At 59.7% G+C, this 18593-nt stretch overlaps 1 protein-coding gene across 20 annotated transcripts in view; it reads right to left on the bottom strand.

Annotated features, from left to right (window-relative positions):
• Positions 1 to 18593, bottom strand: part of MYO18A (myosin XVIIIA) — a 94667-nt gene that overhangs the window by 10595 nt on the left and 65479 nt on the right. For 15 of the 20 annotated variants that reach the window (XM_045984514.1, XM_045984513.1, XM_045984515.1 and 12 more), the window contains 20 exons: positions 17945 to 18010; positions 14899 to 15027; positions 14081 to 14224; positions 13607 to 13696; positions 13352 to 13471; positions 13040 to 13151; positions 12499 to 12626; positions 12113 to 12267; positions 10259 to 10382; positions 9964 to 10164; positions 9290 to 9400; positions 8686 to 8790; positions 8228 to 8374; positions 7724 to 7837; positions 6299 to 6415; positions 6049 to 6132; positions 5467 to 5604; positions 2970 to 3155; positions 2509 to 2648; positions 1654 to 1698 (listed from right to left, as the gene is read on the bottom strand). In XM_045984514.1, coding sequence (XP_045840470.1) covers positions 1654 to 1698; positions 2509 to 2648; positions 2970 to 3155; positions 5467 to 5604; positions 6049 to 6132; positions 6299 to 6415; positions 7724 to 7837; positions 8228 to 8374; positions 8686 to 8790; positions 9290 to 9400; positions 9964 to 10164; positions 10259 to 10382; positions 12113 to 12267; positions 12499 to 12626; positions 13040 to 13151; positions 13352 to 13471; positions 13607 to 13696; positions 14081 to 14224; positions 14899 to 15027; positions 17945 to 18010 — 2456 coding nt within the window. The remainder of the gene's footprint in view (positions 1 to 1653; positions 1699 to 2508; positions 2649 to 2969; positions 3156 to 5466; positions 5605 to 6048; positions 6133 to 6298; positions 6416 to 7723; positions 7838 to 8227; positions 8375 to 8685; positions 8791 to 9289; positions 9401 to 9963; positions 10165 to 10258; positions 10383 to 12112; positions 12268 to 12498; positions 12627 to 13039; positions 13152 to 13351; positions 13472 to 13606; positions 13697 to 14080; positions 14225 to 14898; positions 15028 to 17944; positions 18011 to 18593) is intronic. The other 5 variants (XM_045984520.1, XM_045984518.1, XM_045984527.1 and 2 more) reach the window with 1 other exon arrangement.

The following is an 18593-nucleotide window of genomic DNA, read 5'->3' on the forward strand; positions in this document are numbered from 1 at the left end:
AACAACTGTATCTCTAAGTAAATCGAAACATTATTTTTCGGCCCGCTTTACTCGCTCTCTCGATAACTTGGCGCTGGGGCCCAGAGCGGCTGAGCACAGAGCCACACCACCTCGGCCAGCAGCGGGACCGTGTCGAGGACTGCACGCCCCAGTGCGCCTGCGTGAATGCACACCGGGTATATACGTGTGTGTGTGTGCTCGTGCATGTGCCCCTGCCTGGCAATGGTTTAGAAGATGATCTTAAATGCGCATTTTATCAGCCCTCGAGGCTCCTCCAGCCCAAGGATGGCAGGGCTGGAACACACAGGGGACAGGCAGCCGTGGACCCAGAATACAAATTCTCCTCCTTCCCTTCAGAGCAGCGAATCGGTGGAGACGCCGCCCGGCCTGCCCTCGCCTTTCCTTTAGTGTCAAGCCTATAGATGATGTTTAGGCTCTTTTCCTTAAATAATCAGGCCCGCGAACAAACTCCAGGGGCAGGCGGGCTCACGGGGCAGTTGAAATTTTAAATGGTCGGAATTAAACCCCGAGTCAAATACAATTTATGTCCAGGCTCATGTGCTATTAGTTAACTGGGAGCCAAATCGCGGGGGAACAAACAATCGGAGACAGGATGGCGGGGGATATTAATTGTGTGTGACAACCGGGCTCCAGCGGCCCTCTATCACTGTTACACACTATTACATTTATCATTAGCGCTCACGGACTCCTGGGCGCCGCCGCCAGCGCATCCCGGCCAGGGGAGGAGGCCTGCCAGGCAAGAGAGAGTCGGGGGAGGAAAGCTAATGCCAAGGTAAAAAAAAAAAAAAAAAACAACAAAAAAAACACCTCCGAACAAACAGCCCTGACGAACTTGACAGAGGATCACTCTGATCGGCCTCAAGGCCCGCACGTCTGCGCCCGCCATCCCGCTCCCACTCAGGAAGCAGGAATCAGAGAGTGAGGGTGGATCTCATGGGCTCCCCGTCACCTGACAGGCAGCACCAGCGCAAACGCCCGGGGCGGGGGGTCCCTCTGTCCCAGGGGCCCGCAGGGACCAAGGTGAACACGTCTGGCTGGGTTCCCTTCGCCTGCCACGGGGAAGCAGCCCGTGAGGAGCTGGCTGGATGCCTTCTCCAAACAAGAAACTGCTAGACGCCGCCCCACACCTCATACCCTTGTCTGCCACAGGGAGGTGGTGGGCCCTTCCAAAATGAAACCTACCCACTTCTTCTGGGGGTGGCACAGGCTCCAAAGGAGCCCCAGGGTGTGGACCAGTCCAGGCCAATCAGACTTTCCCCCAGTGAAATAGGCCAGGGAGGCAGCTACGCCTGCTTTCTGAGGGAGGAGAAGGCCGGAGCTCAGGAAGGCAGACTGAGGCCGAGCGCTCTTTTCTGTGGGAGCCCCTCATCCTGCCCACCCAGGCTGTAAGCCTTCCTGGGGCAGCGCGCCTCGCGGCCTGTCCTCTACCCCCAGTGCAGGGCCGGGCCCCTCCCCTCGCCTCGCCTCAGGACAGAGTCAGCAGTGTTAGCGTGAGGCCAGCTTGGAGGAGGTGTGAGAGGCTGTGTCCACGTGCAGCATGCAGCAGGGGCCCTGGGTGGGGACGGGGACCCAGTGTTAGGGGCAGTTAGACACCACGGGAGAGGCAGAGAGCGCGTGCGCTCCAGTCCTCACGGTTTATTCTTTCTTTTCTGATACTTTGTCACCATATCCTGCAAACTGGAAACAGAAAGAAAATGGTGGGCAAGGGAGGTCACAAGGGAGCAAACCAAGGTGGACCTCTCCACTGAGGACCCCTTTTTCTTCAGCAAGAGATGCCTCTAACTGGTGGAGACCAGTTGCGGGGCTGGGTGAGTGACAGGGCTCACTTGCTGTCCCTCAGAAGGAGGTCTGGGCTGCCCTGGGGCGCCGTTCTCCTGCCTCAGAAAGGAGCAGACTCCCTCTGCCTGCAGGATGGGGCACCAGCGCTCACCCGGGAAGGGGGCAGGTCTGGGGGCCGGGGTTCTGCCCAGGGCAGCCTTGGGAGCTTCTCCAGGGCCCGACCCCCACTCTGCAGAGCTGCAGATCTACCTGCCCTGTGCTTCTTCGTCAGCCTCAGACTACAAATCTCTCTCTCTCTCCTGAACCATTCCCTGGGTGGGTTTTATGAGAGAAAATCTCTGGCATGGTAACAAGGCACCACAGGCCTTAAATCTCTGCTTTCCCCAGAGTGGGGCAGGCACCATCGGAAATGCAGCTAAACGGGGGAATAACTCATCGTGGACAGGCAGAGCAGGAGAGCCAGGCTCCCGGGAGGCCCGGGGAGGGAGCACGGGGAAGAAGAGGGCAGACGTCTCACCCAGGTGGCACCAGTCCTGCCTTCGGTTGCTACAGGATGGGGTCCGTGCTGGGGTCTGGTGATGTGGGGAAGGTGGGCTGGTGACTCAGTGGTAGGGAGACAGAGGTGGCAGCTGTTCTATCTTGTGGCCTGATCCAGAGGGGGTCAGAGGGCCTTGGGGCGGGCCGCTGCTGCCACAGAGGCCCCCTCACCTGGTGATGAGGTCCTCATTCTCGTCGCTCTCCATCTCATCTTCGATGGCGGCCTGTAGGTCCCCAATGCGCTTGAATGCCAGTTTTAGATCGGCCTGCAGGCTCTGGTTAGCAGCCTCTAGGCTCTCCAGATCCATCTCCTAAGAGGCAGAGTGGGCAGTCCAGTTCACCGGGAGGGTTAGTCTCTCATCCAGGTGCTCCAGAAAAAGCCCGCTTTAAGTCTCTCCCAGCCAGGCATGAGCTCCGTGGACTGAGTTCGCCCGATGGACACTGGGGTACCCGACCCTTGGCCCCCTAGCCTGCCTTTGGGACTTCCTGGACTGTCTCCTTGACATGTTTCTCCTCCTTCCAATGATCTCAACTCCGGTTTATGGCCCACCCCCACCCGCCCGGGGGGATGTGTGTGCATACAGCCACTCAGCCAGCCTTGTGCTCAGGGCCCTGTGGGTGGGGTGCATTACCAGTTCGTGCTTCTTGCGGCTTGCCTCGGCCTCCTTCCTGGCAAGCTCGCCCATCTCCTCCTTGGTGTCCCGGAGCTGCCGCTGGAGCCTCTTGTTCTGCTCCTTCTCCCGGTTCTCGGCGGCAGTGCGCTGGTCGCGCTCCTCTGTCAGCTTCTCCATGTTCTCCTTGAGCCGGCTGGCCAGGCTCTGGACAGGGAGGCGGGAAGACAGGCCCATCAGCTAGGCCGGGACAGGGGTGTGGCTCTGGCTCTGAGCTCCAGAGTCTGGAGGACTGGGGTCCGGCTCTGGCACCACCACTCACTGGTAGGTGGGCAGGAACTAAAGCCCTTTGAAGAGGCTTCCTTTGCCTTTCTGTAAAATGGGAGAATAACATCTACTCCCTCAGGGCCTTTTTTTTTTTTTTAAGGTTTTATTTATTCATTTGAGAGAGAAAACAAGCAGTGGGGGGAGGGGCGGGGGGAGAGAGAGAGAGAGAGAGAGAGAGAGAGAGAGAGAAGCATACTCTCTGCTGAGCAGGGAGCCCCACACAGGGCCCGATCCCAGGACCCCAGGATCATGACCTGAGCCAAAGGCAGATGCTTAACGGACTGAGCCACTCAGGAGCCCATCCCTCAGGGTCTTTTAAAGACTGAATAAGGTCAGGTACGTGAAAGTGACTGGGACGACGAAAGGTGCCATCACCATCCCCATCACAACTGTTACTCCCGTGGCTAGAGCAGTGCCCTGGCTAGAGCCTGGGCCTACCCATCCTGACGCCGAGTGTAGGGCCTCCACTGTCAGCCCCACTTCCCTCAGAGACCCTGAACCCAGCAGCTCTGGAAGATAGATCTCTTGCTTGGAGGTAAACGGTTCGTTGAGAGTTCCTGGATTAGGAGACTAAAGAGTCATCAGATTCTAAGCACAAAGCCATCCCTTTAAGCCTGATGCATCTCTCTTCCTCCAGAAACATGGAATACATTTTTCCTTACCAGGCTGTAGGCCAAAAAATGACCTAGAGGCTGGGGTAAGGTGTGAGGGAAGGACCTGCTTTGGGTTTGACCACCGACTGGCTGTGGGGTCTCCACCTCGGGGCCCCTGAGCCTCTGTGTCGCTAAGATAATGGCACTAGACTATGCCATCTCTAAGGGCCATTTGTACTTAAGATCCTGTGTGTCTCAGGGACAATACTGCCTTTCCGGGCAGAAGGGTACAGAGACAGGGCTGAGGAAAGGGTCTGAGACCCAAAAGAAAAGGAGACAAGTGCACAGATCTGGCCCAGAGTCACCAGACCAACGGCTTCTTCAGCCCCTCGACAGCTCTGTGACCAAAGGCAATCTCCTTACCCCTTCCTGCATGCAAAATGGGGATGGAAATATATATTACCAATCATTCTGGGTTGTGCTGGTTGGAACAGGAACATGACTAAGCCTCCCAACTCTCCCTGGCTCTCCTGAGGACTGGGACTTTGTCTGGGGAGGTTCTGCCGTATTCTCTTCCCACGTCAAGGGGAAGAATGCCCTCTCAATCCCTGCTGCCAGCCCCATAGTCGCCTGTTCCCATCCCTACCCAAGTGCCTGCTTGGCGGCCCCAGGGGCTGCTGGGGAGGAGGCAGGGACGATCCTCAGCGCATACCCATGACCACAGTTCTCACGGAGAACTGTCGGTGCTTAGACACGTGTACGAGCTCGAGTGGGAGGAGAACTTAAAAACAGGGTGAGAAAATCGTTCACTGGAGACAATTCTGCCTGCCTCTTGCTTCCTACCTGCTCTACCGGAGAGGGTGGGGCTGGGCGTGCTGGCTTCAGGGGCCTGGAAGCGAGAGGACTGCATGTGGAGCACAGGGATTACCGGTGAAAGGAAGAGCGAGACAGAGAGACAGAGCAGAAGAGGGGCGAGCAGGAACAGGAGAAGGGTGAAGGCAAGAATGAGGAGCAGAGGGAGGGGAGGGAGGGGATGGAGAGGAAGGAAGGAGCGTGGAGTGGGTGAGAAGGCATGCAAAGGGATGGAAAGAAGGCGGCAGACACGGAGACAAGCAAAGAGAGAGGAGAAAGAGCAGAGACAGGAAGGGTGGGAAGAACTGAGGGAAAAAGGCAATAAAAACGGGAAGGGAGAGAGCATGCGAGCGGTGAGATGAGAGAACAGACTTCAGCCCTCACAGAAGTGGCGCCATCCACTGCATATTTATGACCCTGCCGGAGAGCGAGTGAGGGGACCGGCGGGGGGAGCTCATGGTGGAGGAAAATATGAAGACAAAAAGCTAAGCTGCTCTGGTCCCTTGGCAGAAAGCAAGCACGGAAACAGAATGTAAAGCAGGCTGGCTCCGCGGTGCCCGGAGAGCAGGAGGGGCGGGCGGGCGGGCGGGGGGAAGGCACCCGCCCCGTCAGCTGGCCTGGCAGCCTGGCAGGGGCCTCAGAGGAGCAGCCGTGGCCTGCCCAGTGCTGCTGAGCATGCGTGGCTCTAGCCGCCGAGGCGGCCTGGCCCTGCTCTGGGCTGTGGGCCAGGTCGGGGGTGCACCCACCTCCAGCCTCTTCACTTGGGTCCTCTCGAACTCCAGGCGGGTCTCCAGCTCTCGGATCTTAGCTTCCTGCCTGCTCACCAGGGACTTGTCCACCATGGATTGTTCTAGGAACTCCACTTGGCTCTGGAGGGCTTGGAGCTGGGGGCAGGGGCAGGAAGAGAAGCAGGAGCTGAGCCCTGAAGGGAGGGTGCAGAGTCTGGGCCCGGCACGATCACCAGGGTGACCAGAAGGCTAAGGGTGACCAGAAGGGAGGGAGGGATGGGCGTCCAGGGGAGGTGGAAGGATGGGGCTCGGAGCCAGAGGCATGCCCCACCTGGTCCAATGCTGACAGATTTTGCTCTTTGGAGAGAAAGGGAAAAGCCAAGGACCAGAGAGGGAATAGAAGTGTGAAGTAAGGCAGCCGAAGCCAAAATGTCTACTATGGTGCTATGGCTCCTGGCCTAGGCCTCCACAGGCACAGACGCTGCTCTGTGGATTACTGATGAGCGGGAGGAGCGCCTGTTACACTGTGAGCTTGGGGGCTTGTCTGCACATACAGCCACTCTGCACCCTCTTTCTACCAAGGGAGACTCTGGTCCCCACCTTCTCCTGCAGCTCCTGCTTCTCCTTGTTGGCTTCTTCTAGCTGGGCCTGGAGATCGTTCATCTGCGCTAAGTCCCGTGAGGCCTGGGAAAAGGAGTGAGCATTGACGTGGGCTGCCCCGGGAACACAAACCCCAGCTCACCACACGCCAGGTACGGAGCTGGGGCCCGTTCCCAAAACAAGGGGCGTGTGGGGCCCTTAGAAGAGGACCACGGGGACGGCGTCTGTGGGGACGGGTGTGGTGGGGCACCTGAGCCACGGCCGCCTTGTGCTTCTTCATCAGCTCGTTCATGTCCTCCTGATCCTCCTCCAGCCGGCTCTGGATCTCATTCTTCTCACGCTGAAGGCGGCTCAGCTGCTCCTCCAGCTGGACGGAGGCAAGACTGATCAGAGGGCATCAGGCCTCGAATGCCTAATGGCACCTGGTGGCAAGTCTGAACTTCCCCACGCTGCCTCCAATGGGAGGGGGGTGACGATGCGGCCAGGCCGGCCACAGGAGCAGGGTCCAGACCCAGGGCTGCTCAGGGAGCAGAGGGAAGGCTGTCTTCACGGCACAGGCGGACCCTGGGCTAAATGACAGCTGCTTCCTGGCAGCTCTTCGAAGGCTAATGAGAAGGCAGAAAAGGTCTGCCCAGAACAAATGACCCATCATCCTGGCCCTAGCCTGCACGCACTCTGCCCCCTTCAGGCCTCGGGGAAGGACCCCTCGAATGTGCGAGGGTCCCTTGGCTTGGATTCTCATCTCCCCTGGGACGGCCTGCTCCCTGGCCCTCCAGCCCCACAGTCAGTCCACTCCTGGGGGGAGGGGAGCAGACAGCCAACAGCAGCTTCAGGAAATGAATGAATCTATTAGCCTGTAATTCCAAACCAAAATGACTGCGTTGGCTCCTTCTCGGCCCCATCCATCTTGTTACCGGGCTGTGGGGAGCTGGGGAAGCCTCCGCCAAGAAATTTATTAACTTGGATTTAAATAAAATGGTAATTTTATAACAGCCTTTTTTAACACAATTAAAGAATTTGAATTACTCACCTGAAAACTGCTGAGGAGCACAAATGTCACAGAGATAAATCAAGCCCGGGAGACTGGCATCCCTCAACAGACGGGTGACCAGATGGGAGGGGTCCGTGGAGCCCAGAGCCAAGCCCGGCCTCCCTGCTGCCCCATTCCCTGCCCAAGGAGGTACTGGTGCCCGTATCCCAGTACTGCATTCCCGGCCGATGGATGGGCCGCGGGAGAGGTAGGGAATTAAAAGGGAAGCATTAAATAAGAGCTCTAATTAGCTGCCGCTTGGGCTTGTCAGTGGGCTGGCCAGGGGAAGGGGAGGGAGCCGGAGCCATCCCATCCTCTTATCGGTGCTTCGGCTAATCTCCAGGCACCTGTTTACATCCCTCAGCCACATTAGCTGCCTTTATTTATGGTGTCGAGGCCTGTGGCCAAGCTCCCACAGGCAGGTGGTTAAACAGGGAGATGGGCCCTTGCTGGCTCTGGCTTCCACCTCACCCCCCTTCCTGGGCCTCTGCTCTGAGTGGGGAGAGGCAAAGGAGGGGAGGCCCGCTTTCCCTGCAGAAAGCCCTGGCATCAAGGAATCGGGCTGGGGAAGGGCCCCGTCTGTCCCTACTCTACTCTCCCTCAGCCACCCCCGTGCCCAGCCCGGCCCACGCCCCTGCTCCTCACCGCCGTCTTGGCTTTGGCGATATCATCAATCTGCAGGTGCAGGTCTTCGATCTCCACCTCCATGGCCTTCCGCGCTTTCACGGCTGCGGCGCAGGTGAACTCAGACTCCTCCAGCTGGACACAGGGCCGTCCCCACCCCAGGGAGAGATGTCAGCCAGGCGCCAGGGGCAAGAGGGCTGGACAGGGTTGGGGGGGGCGGCTTGCAGGGGAGAAGGAGCCCAACCCTGGCCTGTTGGACCTGCACGCACGCACGCACGGGTGTCTCCCGGGGCAGGGATGGCAGGTGTGGGGACCCATCCACGCCATCCTGGGGCTTGGCGGTCATGCTACCTGGTATGCACAGATCCCAGGAGTCTACAGCTATCAGTGGCTTCTCCCCCTCCCATTACCTTCCTTCTCAAGGACTCAAGAATCCCTGTTAGGGGAAGGGAGGGAGAGAAAGAACTAAAATCATGGGCATGTGGTTGCCCCTTGGAGCTGACCACCCTCTCTCTGTCCAGACACCTGGTTCTTCAGCTGGGCGATCTCCCTCTTGCTGGGGGCGTTGTTCTTCAGGTGGTCCAGCATGATCTGGGCGTCCGCCAGCAGGGCCTTGGTGCGCTTCAGGTCCTTCCGGAGCCGCTTCTCGGACTCCAGGTCCCTCTGGCTCACCTGGGCGCACAGCAGGAGCTGGGGCTCTGGCCTCCTCCACAGAGCCTCTTTTTTCCTGTCTTCCCCACGCCCACTCTTCACCCCTGCCCTTATTCTAGAGCCCCCCGAACACGCAACAGTGGAGGACGTGCCAGGCTTAGGCCAGCCAGTGAGAGAAGGCAGGGTGTGCTCTGTGTGGTAACCACCCCATTCTCCATGTGCTGACAGTGGGCTCCACAGAGTCTTCCCCACTCCCTCCCGCTCCCTGCCCAGTTTTATATCCCTGAAAGTCACCTCGCTGAGGCCATGCCCAGCCAGCAGGCTCCGCTCACCTGGTCACTCAGCGTGGCAAGCTTGCTCTCCAGTTCCCGCTTCTCTCGCAGCACCTTCTGCTTATCCTCGTACTCCTCCTCAAGCTGCACTTCCATTTGCTTTAACTGCAGGGCCGTGGGGACAGAGGCCCGGCAGTCCCTTCAGTGTCCGGTGCCAGCCGGGCCCCTTCCCTTCTGGATCCCTCCCCTGCCTCCCTCCACCACATCCGGACTCTGGGAAAGCTGTGGGGCAGGCTGAGCAGATCCCAGAGGGGTCAGACCCCGAATTCGAAGTTCCCAGGATTTCAAAGCAGCCTGGGAGGGGGAGGAGGGATGGTAGGCCGTGCACCGCAGCCCCATGCCAGAGTGGAAGGCTTCATTCCAGAGTGGGCAGGCCAGGCCAGCCTCGCTATGCCCAGAAAGCAGGGAGCGTGCATCCCTCAAAGGACCAAGCTTTCTCCATAGTCCCTGAGGGCACACATCCCAGCCAAGGCCAGGATCTCGGGTCCAGAATGGCAATGGATGATAGTGTGGCTCAGGGAGGGAACCAGAAAGCCCCTTACTTTAAAGCAGTGATGGGGGAGGCAGGGTTCGTCCTGGACACGCTGAGTGCCCGCTCCCTTACCTTCTTCTGACATGACTGCCGGGCCTCCTCTACTTCCTCATCCCGACTTTCCACCTCCTTGGAGTGGGTCTGTCTCATCCGCTCCATCTCCATCTCTAGCCGTAGCTTGGCCTGGAGGTGATGGGGGGGGAGGGACCGGGTTCCTTTCTGAGCAGCCCCCATCCCCTGCCCCCTGCAGGATGGCTCTCCCTGGGCTCAGGGGCAGGGAGTTTCTCTGCCCGCACTTCCCTGAGCTCCCACCTTGCTCCTGGGGCAGCTGGTTTCCCCAGAGAGGCCAACTCCCCTCACTAGATGTCTGATGCTGGCCCAGTGCAGGCTGCCAGACATGGGGACAGTTGGGCGGCTTTTCCATCTGGCCTTCAGGCTCTAGCTCTCTGAACTGACAAGGTGGCTCAGCGGCAGGCTGGGTGGGCACGTGGCCTTCTGGCTGCCGGGCATCCCAAACCCCTCAATACTAAAGCTCAGTCAAGATTTATTCAAAGCAGTACGAATGCTTAATTATTTTCACACTGTGTCTGGCAAAGATCAGGTGCTCCCTCAGCATTTTGTGAGCAAGGCAATGAAGGACTGACTGCACGTGGGAACTTGACCTCCCCCCTGCCCCCTCCATCCCAGCTACCCCCTGGGTTAGCTGTGGGAATGGTGGGGCCCCCCTCGGCCAGACTCTGCAGCACCTGCTCCAGCATCTGGATGGTCCCCGCCTGCTCATCCAGCTCCTCTTCCTGATCCTTGACCTTGGCCTCCAGGTCTCGGAGCTGTTTCTTGACCTTGGCTAGAGAGGCTTCATCTTTAGATTCTTGGGAAGAAATGTCCTGGAGTTCAGCCTCAAGGGAGACAACCTTCTGGGTGAATCCAGCAATGTCCATGTCTTTTTCCTGGAGCGAAAGAGAAGATGAGGCTGGCCTGGGACCAGCTCTTATCTAGGGGTGGGAGTGGGGATGGGGGACGGACGGTGGGTGGCCCACGCACTTCCAGTTGCTGCTTCAGGCTGAAAGCCTCGGCGAGGAGCGTGTCCTTCTCCCGCTGCAGCTTCTCCCGCTGCAGTTTCTCCCGCTGGGCCTCTTCATGAGCCTGCGAGAGCTCGCTGTCGAACCTGTGAGGAAGCAGGGATGGCCAAGGTGACCCTGCTAGGGCAGGGAAGAGTCTGGGTCTCCAGCACCCAGAGGCTGCCAGGAAGTAGGGCCACGGATGCAGACAGGATGCAAGCAGAGGGGGGCTCCTTACACAGCCCAGAAGTGGGAGGCAGCAGTGAGGTGACACCCAGGCTCACGGGCCATCGAGGCCAGCTGGCCGCCTGCTCTGGGATGGGGAGCATTTCACTGAGGTGGTCTAAAGAGCCCTTATACTAGGTGAGCTGAGGAGGGGCCCACAGACTGCTTCTGGGGAAACAGTGGACAGGCTGCTCCAGGGAAGAGGTAGAAAGGCTCTCCGTTGTTGTCTTAACCTTTTTCTGTTTCGACAGATCAAAGCGTGTGGGACCAGGGTGAGGGCAGCGTGGGCTCAGAGATACATAGAAAGGGACGCCGTTGCCTCATCTAACTCACTTTCCGTGGTTCCACTTGGCCACTCCAGAGTGGCGGCCGGCTCCAGCCCCCACCTCTCAGTGCCAGCCCCTGGCCAGGGCCATGTGGCCCAGCAGTACCCATGTCACCCCCAGGACCCCATCCCCTGCCAACGGGAGCCAGCTGTCCCACCATGCCCGGCCTGCAGTGCTGGCCCCTTTCTTGGCTCCTCTACCTCCCAGCCTCCTATTTCTCCGCCCAGTGACTCTAAATAAGGAGCAAATTGCTGAAATTCCGCTTAACACCTTCCCCGAATAGCTAATAAGGTTCCCTTCGAAAATACTGAAAGGCTCCCTCCCAACCCAACCCCACATCAAAAAAAAGGGTAAGCAAACTCCGGGCAGCTGAAATGAAACCTAATAAGTTGCCCAGCAGGGAGTGCGGCGAGTTGGTCACTAGGCCAGGCTGGCACTGCCATGGCCGGGGGTGCTTGGGAGAAGGGGTCCCACTAAGGGTGAACCGCCTCCAGTGAATGGGAGGGCGGGTAAAGGCGGAGAGGCACAGTGCTGGGAGGGAGGAATAAGATCTCCCAGCTCCCCTCACCGTTGGTGGGACCCAGTTGGGAGGACAGCAGAGTGCCCAGGAAGCTGAGGGGTCACAGGAAGGACTCAGCTCTGCCCCGCTCACCCCGGGGTCGTGGGTGTGGGGCTGTCCCTTCACAAAGGCACCGGGGCCTCTGCCGAGAAGCCCTCCCCTGCAGAGGGCAACCAGGCGCTCTTCCCACTCCCTGGGGCCCCCTGCTGTTCCCAGGGTGTGTGGGTTCCCCGGTGTAGCTAATAAAGGCGTCCCATTCCCATCCCCAGCCGGGGAAATTAATTTAGATTGGATCTGATCCTGTGAGGGCTGCCCCCCTCCTTTGTGTCATTACCATAATGAGATGGAAGTGGCACGGTAGTTCAACAACATTAGTCAGGAGAGTGCGTCTGTGTGGCTGAGGCGAGTGAGACTGGGGAGCAGGGTGGGGGCAAGGGGCAGGGAGGGGCGAGGACGCTTTCTGCACGGGGCCCGGTGGGAGCTTCGTCCTTGCTGGGCCCAGGCAGGGTGACGGGCACACGCTGCAGGGAGCAGGTCCTTGAGCCGAGGCCTGAACAGGCCTTCAGTGGGGACAGGGCCTGAGGGCTCCTCAGAGGTCAGGAGAGAGGCCTGTTCCCATTCTAGCCAAGGGACCATGCGGCCAAATTCAGGCACTCCTTCCTTTGCCCTTCCCTGGAGGGGGAGGCCCCCGGAAGTCTTGTGTGTCCGGGGCAGGAGACCCACCCACCTCCTCTGCTTCTTCTCCAGCTCGTGGTTGCGGACCTGCTGGCCCTCCAGGTGCAGCTTGGTATCCTGCAGCTCGGCTGTCAGCCGTTGGCACTTCTTCTTCAGCTGCTGCAGGGCCCGCTGGCTCTCGTCGCTGTCTGCCTGCAGGTCCCCGAGCTAGGGTGCGGACGGGATGCGGGGTCAGCAACCGGGGAGAGGCCCAGAAGTGGAGAAGAGGAGGAGAAGGAGGGCGGTGAGCAAGGGAGAGATCCAGGGATGAGGGATGGAGTCGATTTGCCCTTGGGCGTCTGCAGCCCGAGAAGCTGACCCGCCAATCCCTCCCCCAGTGCTCCCAGGGCACCACCACCCTCCAGGGCCCGGGACCTCCAATCCTTCCACCAGCCTCACCCGCCTCTCCAGCTGCCTCTTGTTCTGCTGCTCCACCTCCAGCTTGTCCTCGAACTCCTGCTGGAGCCGCTTCTTGGTGAAGTCCACCTCCCGCACGGCTCGCTCGTACTTCAGGCGCCACTCGCCGCCTGTGGGGGTGGGGCCGACAAGGGAGGACTGGGCTGCTGAGAATCCTGGACAAGGGGTGGAGGCGGAGAAGGATGGGACAGGGAGGGGCAGCAGGTGGCATTAGCCAGAGGGACTCAGGAAGGTCTCTGGAATGATGGCTTCCCCCCAAGCCGGGGAAAGACTAGAGAGGGTGTGTGGCTGTGTGCTGTTCCCTCCCAGGGACCCGCAGACCATGGCCCTCGGATCCTGTCTTTATCATGGCTCTCGCAGGCCTCCATGATGATCTCTTGCGTTTGCTGGCACCTCAACTCTCTTGTCTATTACTGTAGCCTTGGCCCAGCTCCAGGAGGGAGACAGGCCGGGGCTGGGGCTGGGGCTGCCCGGCGGGCGGGGTTCGGGGGTGGTATCCGAGCTCCTCGGGCCTCAGACCCACCGGTGTCATCATCGTCCACCTCCCCGTTGATCTCCGCTGCCCGGATGAGGCGGGCCTCCATCACCTCCATCTCCATCACCTCCATCTGCTTCTTCAGCGCATCGTACTGGGTCTGCGGAAGGGAGGCCTGTGAGGCTGCCAGCCCAGCCCCTCACCCACGCCCAGCCATGGCCCCGAGCCATGCAGACTACGGGCACGTGCTTACCCCGGGCGGATAGGGGTGCCGGGCCACCCGTCCCCAGGGGGGAGCAGATGGACGCCAGAGCGCGGTGGCAGCTAGCACGGCTGTCTCCACCCCGGCCCTGTCCTCACCTGCAGCTCCTTCATCTCCTTCTCGGCTCGGAGCCTCTCCGCGGCCTCAGCGTCCAGCAGCTGGGAGGCGGACTCTCCCGTGTTACGTTCATCAGTCAGCTCCGATGTCAGCTCTGAGATCTGGGGTGGGGGGGATGGAGTCGCCACCAGTTGAAATGCCTGCCTCACTCAGCTAGAACCCCGGGGGTGGGGGGGCTCCTGGACCTGGCACCCTGCATGGGTGGGCCAGTCGGCCTGGCCCTGGGAGTCACTGACCCGGGTCTCCAGCCGGTCATTGTTGAGCCGAAGCTCGTTCCGCTCCTTCTCCACCTTCTCAAGCTTGTTCCGCAGCTGCTGGATCTCCTCCTGGGGTGTAGGGAAGAGGGCAGACTGAGCCAGAGGCTCTGTAAGAGGTTGGGGCCTAGAATCTGCACCGTGGGGGTAAATGAGGCTGGTGGAGTTCCAGCCAGGACATGGGGAATAGGGAGCCCCTGCCCCTCAGGGGCTCTGATCCTAGACCCTTCCCCGGATGCTGAGGATGCCTGAGCTTTTATACCAAGAGGCTACCCAGCGGCTTAGCCAGCGCTCCAGAGGGATGCCTTCTGTTTGACGGGCATCGTTCAAGGACATCGGCTCTCTGGACTAAATAAAGAGTACTTGGGAGCCCAGGACGAGCTGGTAAGACTTTCTGCCCACATGGATGAACTAGTCCTTTTCCATTGACTTGGTCCTTCCCGAGCCGTTACGTACGTCTTTGTTCCGGATCTGTTCCTCGGACAGCTGTACCTCGATGAGGGGCCGCACAGTGGTAAAGAGTTTCCACCAGGCCCAGTCCTTCACCCCTTTGTTCTTCTTAATGTTCTTCTGCACACAGCGAATGGCCAGGTCCTGGATCTAAGTTGGGGTGACGGTGGCGCACGGCACAGCTCTCAGTCCCAAGCCCAGTCAGGATCGCCCCTCCCCCCGCCCATCACCAGCACAGCCACAGGGCTGCTCCTCTGGTCCCCTTAACCCCGGTTAGAACACTCCCTACACCCCCCAACCCCCACTCCCAGCCACTCCCCAGCCCTCAGAGAGAGCTCGGCCCTGGGAGCACCGCACTGGGCACTAACCGCTCTGGCGTCATTAGGAATAATTTCATCTGCTTTATTTGCTGCCTGATTATTTCCAGCACCCTGGCCTCGATGTGCTATAAAACCTAATCTTGCTGAAACACAAGAGGCGGCGGTGCTGGCTGTTTTATGGACTTGCTAATAAGAAAAGGAGTCGCTGACACAGCTCCTTAATCTTCCTGGAGCAGCCTAGGAGCCAGAGCCTACCTTCGCCTAGCCGCTGCCCCCCACCCCCGCCCCATGACCGGGCTGTGTAGAACCAAGGATCTGCCCATCCCCCACCCTGGCCCCAGGCATGGTGGCCCTGGGAGGGCCTTGCTTCTTCTCCCCCAGGTGACAATAACTCATGGTCCCAAGACCAGCCTCTGCTCCAGCACCTTCCCTCACCCCCACCCCAGGAACTCCACTGTGCTGTCTAGGCCGGGGAGTGGGATGGAAATACCCCAGAAACGGCACCTTTTTCTTCTTGAAGTGCTGGCGGGCCAGGTAGCCCCTGCAGGCCGCCTGGAACAGGGTTAGGTTCCTGCTGGTTTGTTCGTCCCGCTGCTCCTCCAGCCGAGCCAGCGTGCCGGCCCGGAAGAACACCTGTGGGGAAGCAGGTCGGATGGAGGCGGGAGATGGGCTGGGGGCGCAGGACACCAGCAGGCCTGGGAAGTGGCCCTCAGCCCCCAGGGAAGAACCTGAAGATCCAAGGGAACAAGAGAGGAGGGAAGGCTAAGGGAAGAGGGCCAGGCTGGGGGCTGGGGAGGTTTTTCCGGAAGAGGAGGAGGAAGGTGGGAAATCTAACTTCAAAGAGAGATAAAAGGAGAAGGAGGGCAAAGGAAAGGTATCTGTGTCTGGGGCAAGAAGGAAATAAAGCAGCCACAGTCAAATGGGGACAGGACAGCCCTCAACAATATCCTCTTCCCCCAGGTTTCCTCCCCTCAGGACTGCCAGCAACAACGTTCCTGCCCCCTGTGCCCAGAGCCCACTGAAGGGCCCAACCGCGGGTGCCACCTGCCTGGGATCAGGCCAAGTAGATGGTGGTGAAAGTGTGGAAGGAGAGAAAGGTCCAGAAGCCGTAAGCAGAGAAAGGGTGGGCCCCCCCACTCGGTCTCCTCTCAGACAGCCTCCTCTTTCATGTGCCAGCATCCCACCCCCACACACACACCCAGGTTTCAGCTCATGAAAACGCCAGGGGGGTGGGTGGGGGCCGGCCCAATCAAGGGACCTGTCCTACAGGTTTGGGGGCTGGAGGGCAGACAGGAGAGGAACCAGCTGGGCGCCCCCACAGCCAGCATTTCCTCTCCCTCTTTGGTGCTCAGAACTGAGGCTGGGTAAATTTCCCTGCTAAGAGAAGAGGAAGGGGAAAAACAGACAGGGGAGCGAAGACTCTGGGATCCTCACAGAGGGCAAAGGGACACCTAGGCATGTGCCCACCTCCACCTTGCCCAGAACACAGAAAATTCCCTTCTGTGGGCCAAAGAGCACGGAAAAACTCAGAACCAGTCTGTACAGTATCCCCAGGCCTCCCTTCGGGGAGAAGTGGAGAGAAGGCCTACACTTTCTGCTGAGAAAGGTTTGCCTCTGGCGACTCCACAGAAACCTAGTCCCCTGGGGCTGGCCTAGGAGAAAGCCAGCATCAGCAAACGCTTGCTTCCCCAAATCCCCACCCTTGCGCTGGGTGCCCAGGATCTCCCATGGGCCTCAAGCCCTACCTGAGCCTTGATTTCTCACAATGTGTGAGCCTGAGATTCCACCCGGGGTGGGAAATAGCCAAGTCCCGCCAGGAGTTAGACATAGGGGCTCATGGTCAGGGCACACACATAGCTGGTCTGACTGAGGCAGAAGAAGGGAGGCGGAGGGTTAGGGGCTGGAGAGTGGCCCCCATTCTCAGTGCCTCAGGGTGAGATGAGAAAAGATGGCCTCAGGGCTGGGGCGGGGAGCCTGAGGCCTCCGTCATGCAGCTCTACCTTAGTGGGGTTAGGAATCCAATTGAGTACTGGGTGAAAGCTTAGGGCCCTCTCCTTCCCAAACAGACACATACATACACATTTTACAAACGATACCAGGAGGCTCTCAGGATCCTCTCTTACCCTGCCTAAACCCTCAGGGTCCCACGGGCTCAGACTATGACCCCGTCCTCTGAAGCAATCTGACGAGCTCACGGAATCCCTGCTCTCCAGCTGGTCCGACCACAGCCTAGAGGCCCTGAAATTGCTCTCCCAAGTCAGATGTGAGCAAACATCCCACTTGGCCCCTAACGTCTCTGTGAGTGTGAGTGGGCCCCGGGGCTCGCCCGCCTCGGCCTGGCACCTGGGACGAAGCAGCGGGGCCGCGAGGGTAGCTGGGAAGAGGACCAGCCCGTGCAGGCCCTCTCCTGCCCAAGACATGCCCTGGAGGAGATGACACCCCCATGCCAGCCAGCAGCAGCCCAGCCTGCGGGCGGGGGGAGGGGGGCAGGAGCCCACCCCAGACACCGAGAGGCTTTGCTTCAGCCTCGGATGGACGGTAGGCTTCCCAGGGAGGAAGCTCAGCCGGCAGCCCCCGTGCTGACAGAAAGCCCGGGATGAGGAGAGGTGGAGTCAGGCACAGCAAGAGACCAAAACCAGAAAAGTGACACAGAAAGAGCGAGCCCACAGAAGCCCCAGAGAACAAGGAAAGAAACGGAAAAAGACAGAGTCAGGAGCTGCCAGGGCCGAAAGGAAAAGGGAAAACCAGCGCAGACAGATGCAGACAGGAGATGGGAAAGCAAAGAGGCGGGACTGTGACTCAGAAGACAGAACGGAGAGAACAGAGAGGACAAGCGACACCAGGCCTTTTTTGCGAGCATCTGTGTCCACGTCACACTCCCCATGAAGCCCCACCACCCTGGGCTCCCCCACTCCCTGCTGACAGGTAGGGAGGTTCGGAACCCCCTCCCGGGCTCCCAAACGCCCTCCCTCCCACCCCGGCCCTGGGAGCACATACGTGGATGCCACCCGTCAGGCCTCCCAGTCCGAGGAGCGAGAGGTGAGCGGGACTCCTGCCCGCGGGAGGGATGCTCGCCTGGCCTTTGGCATGGAGCAATGTGGCAGACTGGCACCCGGGCGCGGGCGTGCCTGCCTCTTAGACACCACGTTCCATTCAGGTGAGGAACTGGGCTTGTGGGCAGGTGGTGGCAGCACAGCCTCAAGGCGTCCTGCCCTGCTGGCCCTTCTGGGACCCTGGTAGCCGGGGTGGAGGGGTGGGGGGGTGGGGGGGCGGGGGCTCTGGAACTCTCAGCCTGCTGCCTTCCTGCTTTGTCCAGCTTTCCTCCCTTCTGTCTTCCCCACTCCCCACACCGGGACTCAGGCCAAGTTCAGGGCCACCTTCCAACCCACTCCTCCTCCCAATGTCACTGGAGTGCTCAAAGCACCAAATGAGTGGTTATTCAGAGGGAGGGAAGTCAAGTTTGCTGCAGAAGGGGAGGGCCAGCTGTTGGGATAAGGGCGACCAGAGAGTGAGGGCCGGGCCCTACTGGCCTCCTGCAGCGATCACTTACTCGGCTCAAGCCCATACAGCAGCTGCTCTTCTCCAGGTCCAAGGACTCCAGAAGCTCCTCCACCGCCTGCAGAGAGAGAGAGAGGCCTCTGTGAGGAAGGCCAAGGGCCTCCCCCATCTCTGCATCAGGCTTCCTTGGCCCAGGCACGAGTCCTTCCCTGGCTTCTGCTGAGACAATCTGTTAGTCATTCAACAAACGCTTTTGGTGGGCTTCCACAGAGTTAGGCTGTAGCGATCGCTGGGATGTAAGGATGACTACGAGAGCAATAAGCTGTCTTGTTGGGGAGTGAGACAGGCGAATTAGTGAAGTACACAGAGGAGGAGGCACCAAAGTCAGGCAAGGGACCATGGAAGGCATCCTAGAGGAGGTGGGATGTAGTTCTTGCTGTCTTCAGTTACAAGGAAGAATTAGCCAAAGTCACGGAGAGGGCATTTCGGGTGGAGGAACAAGCAAGAGCAAAGGCATGGACGCACAAGGCAGACAACGTACCAAGGAAACCAGGTAGTTCGGGAGGGAAGGGAGTAGGGCGGTTAAGGTACAACTAGAAAGGTGGACAGTAGCCCATGTGCACTGAGAGGCCCTGGAGGGTTTGGTCAAGCAGGGACACAATCAGTTTGGCATTTTCCAGGGATCCCCACTGTCACACGGG

Source organism: Meles meles, chromosome 18, assembly GCF_922984935.1.
Source record: "Meles meles chromosome 18, mMelMel3.1 paternal haplotype, whole genome shotgun sequence".
NCBI classification, from domain to species: domain Eukaryota; kingdom Metazoa; phylum Chordata; class Mammalia; order Carnivora; family Mustelidae; genus Meles; species Meles meles.